Source organism: Monomorium pharaonis, chromosome 3, assembly GCF_013373865.1.
Source record: "Monomorium pharaonis isolate MP-MQ-018 chromosome 3, ASM1337386v2, whole genome shotgun sequence".
In the NCBI taxonomy this organism is placed as follows: domain Eukaryota; kingdom Metazoa; phylum Arthropoda; class Insecta; order Hymenoptera; family Formicidae; genus Monomorium; species Monomorium pharaonis.
The window spans coordinates 32,257,478-32,269,238 of NC_050469.1; the positions used below are offsets into that span (position 1 = coordinate 32,257,478).

General features: G+C 32.0%; 2 protein-coding genes across 4 annotated transcripts; one reads left to right on the plus strand and one right to left on the minus strand.

The window, feature by feature from the left end:
* Positions 1-381: 381 nt before the first annotated feature.
* Positions 382-6,170, plus strand: LOC105840619 (ATP synthase lipid-binding protein, mitochondrial). Of its 3 annotated transcripts, none has more exons than XM_012687603.2 (5): positions 382-599; positions 1,167-1,261; positions 1,407-1,508; positions 2,478-2,583; positions 5,440-6,170. In XM_012687603.2, the coding sequence occupies exons 2-5, from the start codon at positions 1,217-1,219 to the stop codon at positions 5,601-5,603; spliced, it is 417 nt and encodes a 138-aa protein (XP_012543057.1). In that variant the 5' UTR covers positions 382-599; positions 1,167-1,216; the 3' UTR covers positions 5,604-6,170. The 3 variants fall into 3 exon arrangements, with proteins under 3 accessions (XP_012543057.1, XP_012543056.1, XP_036139990.1); XM_012687602.3 differs by having other exon boundaries at positions 383-562; XM_036284097.1 differs by lacking the exon at positions 382-599 and having other exon boundaries at positions 826-1,261.
* Positions 6,171-8,666: 2,496 nt separating this feature from the next.
* Positions 8,667-10,991, minus strand: LOC105840620 (transcriptional adapter 3-B). The gene is made up of 2 exons (XM_012687604.3): positions 10,818-10,991; positions 8,667-10,719 (listed from the first exon to the last, which is right to left on the minus strand). Exon 2 carries the CDS (start codon positions 10,601-10,603, stop codon positions 9,263-9,265), a length of 1,341 nt encoding a protein of 446 aa, XP_012543058.1. The 5' UTR covers positions 10,604-10,719; positions 10,818-10,991; the 3' UTR covers positions 8,667-9,262.
* Between the last annotated feature and the right edge of the window lie 770 nt (positions 10,992-11,761).

Below are 11,761 nucleotides of genomic sequence, written 5' to 3' on the forward strand. Positions count from 1 at the left end.
GAATACGTTTCTCTTGCAAAATGAATTCAAGAATCGAGCCCCTGTGCCTTTATGCGTGAAACGGAACGCAGCTTCGAAAATTTTGGCTATGTTCACAGTCCCTTTTGTCTGTGTTTTCATATTTTGCCGTATTGAACGTGGATTCCAAAAGAAAGATTGAAAAGACGATTCAGATAAACTTATCCATATGTTTTCCATTTATTTGACGCGATGCAAATTCTGATGTTACGAAAACAATTGTAAATTTACAAATAGAAATACGACGCTCAATGGCGCGCGATTCCCGACCCATGGTGCACTTTGGAACTTGCATTGATCTCCGTTCGCGATAGACGAGAAATCACTCGGCTAAATTCGGTTGGTCGATAAACGTGGTCGGAAGCAGCGAATAGGTCATCGCGCACGGAAGTCGATGGTTCGTTCCGTTGGTAGTCCCGTCGAGATAAGTCCGTCTCTTCCTACTAGCGCTTCGCATACGCTCGCCTGCCACTCATACTCGATTTAACATTCCAAGGGCCGAGATCCGTCTATCGTACTTCTTTTCTCTCGACACTGTCCCTTGGTAAGTGTGATCGCCTGCTGTGCCTGCTGCCTGGCAAGTGAGTAAAAATCGTCCTGCTCTGTCACGTTCGCCGACTCTCTCATGCCACATTGCATGATTTGCGACAAGAAAAGAGTAGATGTTTTGTGACATTTATCAAGAATATTTCGGATTAACCGCTGGCTAATCCGTTATACAGTCGATCGGTCATATTCTTTCCGTGCCAAGTGTACGGACAAGGAGAGAGAGAGAGAGAGAGACACAGCGCGCGGCCATTTTTAACGTAATATGTGCGAATTTGTCGTCCGGCATTTATTATCGTCTTTATAGAGATTTGTCGGCGTGTGGTCATTTACGCATAGTGTGATCAAAGCTCGCTGGAGGCGAGCTCCGGTCTCCGATTCCGAAAGTCCGCTCGCGAGAGATCCGGTTGGCCGCAAGCGTGCGAAGCGTGCGTTACGTAATATTCGGCGCTGGACAGCGGACAACTTCACGATCGTACGGCGCGCCGCCGCTGTCGCGCGCGATCTCGTCTCATCCGCGGCTTACTTTACACGGCACTCGGCACGAAGGTTGCGCAGCCCGTGGCCGATATTCCCATAATTGTGCACATTTCGTTTTCTAGGTACCTTGAGTAGCGTCTCGTGAGACATCGCATCCATAGCAAACGTCACCATGTACGCCTGCAGCCGATTCATCGCACCCGTCGCCAAATCCACCGTGAGTAAAAAAAAAGGGGCGAGATTTGGCTGCGAATTCGCGAAGAGTGTTTCGTCCGCGTGCATTATATAACCCGCGCACTGTGCTCGCATATCATTTCTCAACCAGTTTTTTTTCTTTTTTTCTCTCTTGCTTCCTGGTATAGCTGGTCTCCGGCACCAAGACCTATCTGCGGCCGCTGAGCAGTGCCGTGATCAGCCATAGTCAATACTTGCAGCAGAATCAAATTCAAACGCCCGTCAGTTTGGTGAGTGTTCCTTCTTCCTTTCTGTACATTGCATAACTTCAGAGATCAAGGTTACATAAGTGACTAGCATTGCTGTTCTTAAAAACAGATTTGAAATTTTATATTTCATTATTATAATGAGAAAAAATATAGGTCACTATTGATTTAGTGTTTAATTACTGAGTTGTAAAATTCTGTATTTAAGTGCGAACGTTTTAATTGGATATTAGATAGCATTGACAATATTTGAGTATTTTGGAAATTATAGTTAAATTTCCTATATTCAGTATATATTTATTCAGTATATATTTATTTTGAAATAGATTTACACTTTTTTGATAGTCTATTAAAATATTTCAATTGACCCTTTGAGGATGGAAGATTTCTAACAAAGTAATTTATGAAGGATTTTGTTTTTCTAAATGTTTTTGTAGTTGCTGAATTTGAATATGTGTGACCTCAAAATTCGAAAACTCATTCAATGTAGTTTAAGATTAAAAAAAAAAACCATTTTTTTTTACTTTAGAGTAAGAACTGAAAAAACCAAATAAAAATTAATTTTTTAGGAATATTAAGTAAAGTATTATCAAATTACTTTGTAGACCAAATTTCATGAAAATTGATCAAATAGTTTACAAAATAAAAAGAAGGAATCTAGAAAAAATTCTAAAAGGAATTGCTTGTCCACGTAGAGTTAATAAAATAATCTAGCATTAAATGTTTTAATTTTATTTTTTATGTATCAATTTTTAGTTATGCATGCGCGCGCGCAGTGTGTGTGCATGTGCGTGTGTGCATGGATGCACAAAATAAAAATAAATGTCATATGTTTTCTATTTGTCAAATATTATTCTATATGTTTTAAAAATAATACATTAAATTTGTAAAACAAATTCTTAAAAAATTATATTTTATTATAAATACATATAAAAATAATAAAAAACAAATCAATATTGATAATGTCTAATGTCTTATGATGATTTGGTGCAGTCACCTATTGTGCGTAGCTTTCAAACTTCCACAGTCAGTCGTGACATCGATTCTGCTGCAAAATTTATTGGCGCTGGTGCTGCTACAGTAGGGGTAGCAGGATCTGGTATGTATCTGTAAAAGTAATGTATAATTATTAACACAAAATATTTGCAATTACAGCATGAAAATCAGATTAAGTGGAATTATAGAACAGTGGAGCTCTGTTTATCTGCATTTCATTTATAATGGAATGTACAACTAAGTTTGTGTTTAGTTTCAAATGTATGAACTGATAATTGAGTTTTTTTATCTAAATTATTCAGATATTAAAAGTTTGGATATGTGATGCATTTAGTTTACTGAACATGAATTCTTATTATCAAAACTAAGTAGGCAAGAACAAGTGAATCTCCATTATCCAAATTAGTGTTTCTAGCCTAGCTTTAGATAATTTTTAAAAATTAGGGAGAAAATAAATTTTGTGCCATACGTGCAGATGAACAAATTTACGTAGTTGACTCACTGCACAAATATTCATTTCTCAATTTTATTTTTTTGGGAAATTAAAGACTGGTGCTGTATCATTACAGTTTTTTTTACAATATTATACTATTTTGGGGAAAAAAACAAAAACTTGTTTATTTTTCTAAAAAATTTAGAATACACGCGTTATATAACACATAATTCTGTGTTAATTAATTTTTTAATAATATTTATGACATTTTTAATGGCATGCTTGATTAACTTTTTTATATTTATAAGAAATCTAGAATTAGAAAAATTTTTTTGAATGGCATGATTAAAAATTGATTACATGTACTAAGATGACGATAGACTAAAATGAGTAAACTGTTTAGAAATATTATAGGTAAAATTTTTTTATGATGTGTAAACAATTTTATAGAAAAACTTAATAGAATATAAATTATTTAAATAAGCTATATATTATGAAGAAAAACCAGAAAAACTTAGAATTTTTTGAGGAAATTTTTTTTTATCGTTGAAAATCATTTTTGGAATTGTATTTTTAAATTAAAATTCTATATCTTTTTAAAAAATTATTTTTTCTTTATTAAAAATATTTTGATATTATAAAATATTGATAATTGATTAGCAGTATATATGTATATTCACTTACATTCTTATATTACTTGGTAAATTTCATTAAAAAATCAATGACAATAACAAATTGCACATTGTTCTAAATTAGTGTTGTGTGTTTAATCACTTTTTGTGTTCTGCATTTTCAGTGCTACATTATTACGGACACCTTACTATATGCTGTTTAATTATTTTATTTTATTACTTTCTGAAATTTACATAAAACTTGAGTGATTTTTTTTGTATGATTGAGGAAAATATATAATAGAATTTATTTTAAAGATGCATTAAAAAGTTTTCTAATTTTATCTGACTTTTTTAATCTCTTAAAAAAAAAATTGACAATTTTACGAAATTTGAACAATATATATCTTGTTAAATCATATACTGCCTTATTTTAATTTATTTAAGTTATTTATTCATTTAAATTTATACATTTATACATTTATATGTATTTATTTAAACAAAATTATATATTATAGGAGTTGGTATTGGTTTGGTTTTTGGATCCTTAATAATCGGTTATGCACGTAATCCCTCCCTGAAACAGCAAGTTTTTAATTTTGCTATCCTTGGATTTGCACTTTCTGAAGCAATGGGTCTCTTTTGCCTGATGATAGCATTCCTTATCCTATTTGCCTTTTGAATTCAATTCCCTGGAACACCCCTCATAGAAGTGAGATTATAAAATCTAATTTTATCTATTATACATGTAATATCTGTTACATTTAATGATTCTACTAATCTACTTATATTCTAATATATCATTAAGAATGTGTTACATTTTTAAAATACTGAAAAAATTATGAAAAAAAAATTACAAATTGTTCTTTTGTATCTTGCATTTTAAAATAATTTGGCAACAATGTTTTCTTGAATAAAAAATTATTTTAATAAAAAATAAAATTGTACTCTAGTGGAAGTGTGTGTGTGCGTGCGTGCGTGCGTGCGTGCGTGCGTGCGTGCGTGCGTGTGTGTGTGTGTGTGTGTGTGTGTGTGTGTGTGTGTGTGTGATTTAAGAAATAATGACAAAAATCTTAATATTTTATATAAGTTTGTTAAGTATTCAAGATGATTTACGTAAAGTTTTATTGATATTTTTGTTGTTATTTTGTGATTAATTGTTATGTAAATTTACAGAAACAAAATTTATTATTTATATATTTACAGAACAACCAAGTTCAGAATTGTAATAAAATGTTGCATGAATACTTTTAAATACTTCAAATACTTATTACAAACAGAAAATTGAGATTTTTAATGTTATTTTTGAAGTTTTAATATTATAAAAAGAAAAAATAAAATAAATAAGATTATATGTTTAACTCTTTCGTTCAGTGATACTGGTACATATATACCGATATCTAAAAAGTCATTTTTAATAAGAACTAAATATTTAGTTCAATTATTTGTTTTAAAGGAAATAGTTTAAACTTTAACTGAGTAAAAAGTATTGTGTTAGGAATACAATTATGAGATATAAAAAATTATGTATGGTAGAGCTCAAATTAACCATGAGAGGTTTGACATGATGCGGAGTATTACTTTCGTATGACAATTATACAAATATTTTTGTATTTAACAATTTCCTAAATTTTTAAAATTAACTAAACAGTATGTTTTATTTCTAAAAAATTCAGATTAAATGAATTGATAAAAAAACGAATGTTATAAACGTAACTTTCATTTGTATGGGTTATTTATTTCAAATATAAATATTAACACAATTGTAAAAATTGATGTAACACATCCTTAAATAAAATGCATACTTGTAATTAGATGTATATTTGGCAGACGTCATCAATATCCTCAATAAAATTGTTTACTTTTGTCATGAGAGATAATTAATTTTTTAACAGTCTATGAATTGCTATTCCAGGTGCTGGAATTGGATCTGTGTTTGGTTCGCTGATCATCGGCTATGCTAGGAATCCTTCTTTAAAACAACAACTATTCTCATATGCCATCTTGGGCTTTGCCTTGTCCGAAGCCATGGGTCTATTTTGTCTTATGATGGCTTTCCTGCTACTATTCGCCTTCTAAGCCACGATATAAGATTCTGCTGATATAGTTTTAGTGCGTCACTGCCAAGGCAGCGTCGTCCGATTCTACAGGAAAGGTGACGACTGTCTCTGGTTGCGCGGGATGCCATGAAATTATTAGAGAAGCTCAAATTTTTCATGGCTCGGTGGGGCGCGACGGCGCGGCAATGAACGAAAATTTGAAAAAACTATAACACATCATTGTGCAGCCCGTCCCAGTCCTGTCCAAGCCTTCAGCTTGTTTATAATCATTTCATGGCCTACTGTCTCATGTAGCGTATGATTCATATTATTATAAAATAATGAATTTCATTGTAACGAATGAACAAGATATTGAAAGTTGAAATTACAAAAAAAAAGCGACAGCCTCACCCGCATTCCCATACAATATGCACGTATGTACTCTATTAGAGTGTCCTATGTGACAGTACATTTTTCGATGATCTTTTTCTCATTCGAAGGATTCATCATTGTTGTGCCGCCGTGTACGCACGTTATTAAGGTTATTCTTGACGAGAAAAGAAGAAAAACTGTACAGTAATACCGAATAAACATCTTTGTCGTGAAATGATGGATTTTTATAAATACTTTGTTACTTCCTTTTCTATTGGTTCTTGTGCTTAACGACATTTTTACAAATTATAAATATAAGAATAAATTCATTTATAGTAATACTTCTAGTGTTCAGCAATAGTAGAAGAACACTTAAGGAGTGTGATTTTAAATAATAAAATAAGATAAAAATCCAGGCTGATAAAATTACAATTAAAGGTTTTTTTTAATTAAATGTTTAAATGTTTACGTAAAGTTACCTAAAGAGTAAATGAATATTTAGATATTATAATAAAACAATAAAGCCACCACAGAAATTTTGTTCTTTATTTTGTAATTCTATATTTATATATTCAAATATTATGTAAAGAATGTGTGTAAATATTAAGAAATTATAATTAAAAAAACGAAAGCTTAATATTTTACTCATAATTTTTGACTTTATCTAGAATCATGATTTAAATTATTCTAACTTTTATTAAACATATGTGTAAATGTATGAATAATGCAAAAAAATATTTGTGTACATTAATGCATATTTTTGGAAGTTAAATGTTCTTCAAATATTATAAACTGTTTTCTAAAACTGTTTTAAGATATTGTATAGATAATTCAACATATATTTAACAATGGTAATAATGAAAAAGATAATTTGTTATATAGCTGAAATTAGCAAAAGTTTGTCTGATGTGATAGTTTATACACACACAACACATTTAAATTTTAATTTATATCTGAATTATAATTACATAACATTTCAACCGATTGTTGCAAGAATTTTTAATCCTTCATACTTTATGTACACTACGCTTCAATGATTCGTTCCATTCCCCTAGCGAGTTTATATAAGGGGTGCGTTCGGGGAGACGCTATTAGCGCTACCAGCATCAGTCCATCTTCATTACTCATTAAAAGTAGAACAAGGATAAACTGATGCTGATAGCGCTAAGCAGCGTCTCCCCGAACGCACCCTATATAAACTTGCTACGGAAATGGAAAGAATCATTGAAGCGTAGTGTACATGTCTCTGAAAGGATTCTACAAAATCTCATATAAAACAAAAATATTAATAAAAATATTAACACTCATATAGCACCGAAATTTTTAGAGATTTCTCAGAAATATTTGAACTAAAAAGTGAAGTACTTCAAATTGTTGAAATGGTTAAAATCTTTTTGGAATATTGTTTGACTGTACGTCATTTATTAAATTTAATTTAAGTATTATTTCTGAAGTACTTTAACTTTATTTTTTAATAAATACTAAGAACTTTAAAAATAATATTTAAATTTATATTATATTATGTTCAGAGAATTGCACAAATATTAAAAAGTTATGATAAAAGTTATATATAAAGCATGTTTACTGTTCTTAGTGTTTGTTTTTATTTAGTATATTCAATCTAATTAATAGATATAAGTGATTTCTAAAATGTTTAAAAAATTAAAGAAAAACGTATTAAATATATTTATATTTTATAAATTTTTAGGATATCCCAAAACATTGTCCAACTCTCATGAGGATCATAGAAGGGATTGAGATTAATAAAAATGTTTTTTACTATTTTGTAATATTCGTAATAATTATTGAGTTATTAAATATTAAAGCCGTATAGATGAGAGCGCGGAAAGAAACGCTCAAGCCACCCGAGCTGTAATGGCCCAGTATGTCGGAATTGGCTATTCAACACAACGCACACGACAATGGAAAGGCAACATGTGCTTTCATTGTCGCTCTCACATCTTGCCGCATTTCGTCGAGATTCACGTCAACGATCGCTACCTGAATAACTTAATAATAAACTTATGGGAAATGGTCCTATAAAATATTTTTCAAATATATGAATATATTGAATCGATCATATATTCAAGTGCAATTTTAAGGATGGTATATGTAGTCCTTGTAAAGCACATTGCAATTAAAAATATGTTAATATTTACATACATTTAAATAAATAAAACAAAAAAATATATATAGTGTCATAAAATAAGTTACAATTTATTTATATTGAACTTTGTATGTTTAAGGAAAAAATAATTTACTTCGATTTTTATATTATTGTTAGTTTTAAATCTTACATACACACATAGGAACAAATATGAAATATATGCGTTTATAAACATTTACATTTACACTTACATTTTATTCATAAGTTCTATATTACAAACTATATATAACAACTTTTTATTTACATTAAAAATATATTTGTATATATTAAGAGAGAATCAATAAAAATTAATGAATCAATCTTAAATAAAAAAATAAAACAGCGAATCTTGTAAAAATTTAAATTTTTTTTTCGTCAGAAATTGATTGATGTACATAAATTATGTAAAATAATATAAATTAGTTTGATATATATCTCTTATATTTATATCAATTTGTTTAAATTTGAAATTTTCTCTAAAAATAAAAAATAATCGCGCAACATGTTGAGAAAAAATATGTTTAACTTTGGTGTGTGTATATATATATATATATATATGTGTGTGTGTGTGTGTGTGTGTGTGTGTGTGTGTGTGTGTGTGTGTGTGTGTGTGTGTACGTCGGATCTAAATTCCATGTTTATGTTGCACATATTAATTTCTATTATAGTAGAGAAGTTACGTATTGCTTTATCTACATTAAATCTATGCAAGATGATTCTTAAGTACAAAAAACTGAGAGGAAGAGGAATACTTGTTTTAAAAGAAAATTTTATAATAAACATGTGTCTAAAAACTATATATCAAAATTATGATTATCCATATGTAGGAATGTCCCTGAGAAATGTAAAAATGTTCCATCGGCATTAGAAAGTGATTTTAATATCACATATGGGCACCAAATTTGAATAAAATATTTCGAAGTATATTTTACAGATTTTCAAAAAAAATTTTTAATTTTGATATATTTAAAAAATAATATGATTCAGGATATATGTTAAAGGAACTGTTTCTCTCTAAATTAAATCAAAGAATGTCCCTTTCAATTTTTTGTATTTATGAATTACTGTTTGTATTTTTTAGCGTAAGAAATTCGCGATTTATAATACTATAATACTATCATTGTTAAAGTTCGCAAGAAAAATTTTTTACGGCATATCATTACATAGTTTAAAACTTTAAATTATTTGGTAGCATTTAATTGTTCCAAAAGAGTTTCTCTTTCTCGAAGACACGTCCACGCCTTCTCGTGATCCTTCTTCGTCAATGGCATCTTTCTCTGTTTTGCCAAAGACAATTTTTGATAATGTTCTATCACCTCATTATCCGCAATGCTAATTTTCCGTTTTAACGCTTGCCTCTTGCTCTCCTCCTGGGCCAAATTCAATAATCTCTTCAGCTGCATAACATTGTGATTAGACAATGCAGAGAGTTCCTGTTGACACCTTTTAATTTCCGCAAGAATTTCATCGTCCTCTTGATTCTTCTTCTGCGAGTCAGGTTCCAGAATACCTTGTTCGACCAGTTCTTTATGCATTCGTAATTCCAAGTTCATGGAATTCTGAATGGTCAAGTCTCTCAAGATGGGCGGATCTCCATCTCGAAATAATTTGTTTTCCACATTATTATTCGCTATATACACATTCTCTTCGAGAAGCGCGGAAACTAGTCTCTGAGTAAGGGGTCCTGCAATGCTGTTGGTTTTTTTATCACCCTTTGCTATCAAATGCGACATATCCGTGCGATTCTTTTTCTTCTCTCTGTTTGGATTGGCGGCATCCTCCTCTTGCAACAAATCGTTATGTGCCCACATTAAGCTATAATGACGACCTAAAGAAGGTATTTTTTTGAATTCGCTTATGTCACTATGCGTAGTGATCAATTCCTCCAACAGTTTAATATCGTCGGGCATGATGTCAGTGCAATAGGGATCCACTGATGCCCAAAATTTATTAGGCGTATCGTTTTTCGGTAAGAGTAGCTTTGGTACATCAGACTTGGATCCCTCAATCCTTGAAATTTCATGCAAATTTGACACCATCTGACTGGTTGAACTTCCTACTGTTTTTTGCTTAAAGAGTTTTGTATGCAGGGGTGACTGACTCTTGGCATTGATCTCTTTTGGCTTAAACTTTTCCTCACGTATCTTCTTGTCAAGTAAAGACAGGCTCTTGCCACTCTTTGACCTTCTGTCTCTACGCTCCTCTGCTGAAAACAAGCTGGCAATCTCGTCTTGGAGTGTACGATGTCGTACAACGACTGCCGACAAGAGTGTCTCAAGTTCCAGTTGTAGCGTATCAAGATCATCCATGCTGATGCCTTCTTCTGGTGTACGCTTTAAAATACTGGTGTATCTTGGCAAGTGTCGACTGTTGTCGATTGTCTTTAGAAAACATTGAGAAGTCGTTGGCTCCGATATCTCCGTATTTGTGTCGGTGTTCGTCATTGAAGATTGTGCAGTCTTGCCAGATTCACGAACCTTGACAACAGCTTTCTTGGAATTTTGCTTGCCCTTTCCAGACATTTTTTGAGAAGTTGTAATCAACTGGAAATAATTTAGTTGTTGCGTCGCATAAGGAAGCAACAATTGGCTTTGTAATTAATTTGGTTTAGTCTCAAACGAATAATCTCCCGTTAAGTCTGTAATTATAATTATTAAAAGTGATTATTCAACATTTGTAAAGTATTTCGATAATTACTGCAAATTATCAAATTATAAATGTCAGTTTTCCATTTACCTTATCTTGCTTTTTAGGTGAACATAAATATTATATACGTTAAATGTAATTGATAAAATTAAGCAGATCGTTATTGAGGTTGTTTAGGTTAAGTATTAGCAAATATCAGCATTAACAACATGAAGACTAGAAATAAGACTCTGTAAAGGACCATCTACAATGGAGAGTCGTAGGCCGTAGTAGTAGTAAAAAATATTTTCATTTCGTACTGCCTTAGGCCGAAATCACATGGTGCGGAATGGAGCTGCGGAATAGAACGTGCGTCATAGAAGCAGCCAATCAGAGCTTTGCCGCATCAATGCATTCTAATGCGACTAAAGACCTATAATCAAAGATGCGCCAATGGCCCCCCACCATGACTGCTATCCACCATCTTGTACCCATACGATGACTAAATGGGGGCTGGGGTCTGGGGTTGGGGTCTGGAGTAGTGGAGATAGTAAACAATGCGAGCCTGCTCCAAGTTGTACGCAGCCATATAACAGATGCAAATTTAATTTTTCTTGTTTTTCCTGAGTGTATCGTCAAAATATAGTGACCCTCGAGAGTGCAGAGATTGAATTACCTTATAATTTTTGACACATATTCCTTTAATCTATACTGCTCAACACAGACCACTCTTCCCTCTTCCTCGCCCAGCGTGGGTACGCAATGGCGGATAAACCATGTGACTCAAGTGACCAATCAAAATTGTGTTCGCCATTGGCGAATCTTTTGGTTTGTTCGCGTCGCCAGGCCCCGACATGCTCCTACTCACTCCAATGCATTCTAATAAGTTGGCGTCATCGGAATCAACGTATTGGAGTGAATTGGAGTGAATAGGGGTGAATAGGAGTATGTCGGAGCATGTGACGCGAACAGACCCTTTGATTATAAGTCTTTAAATGCGACAAAGCTCTGATTGGCTGCTTCTATGACGCACGTTCTCCGCAGCTTTATTCCGC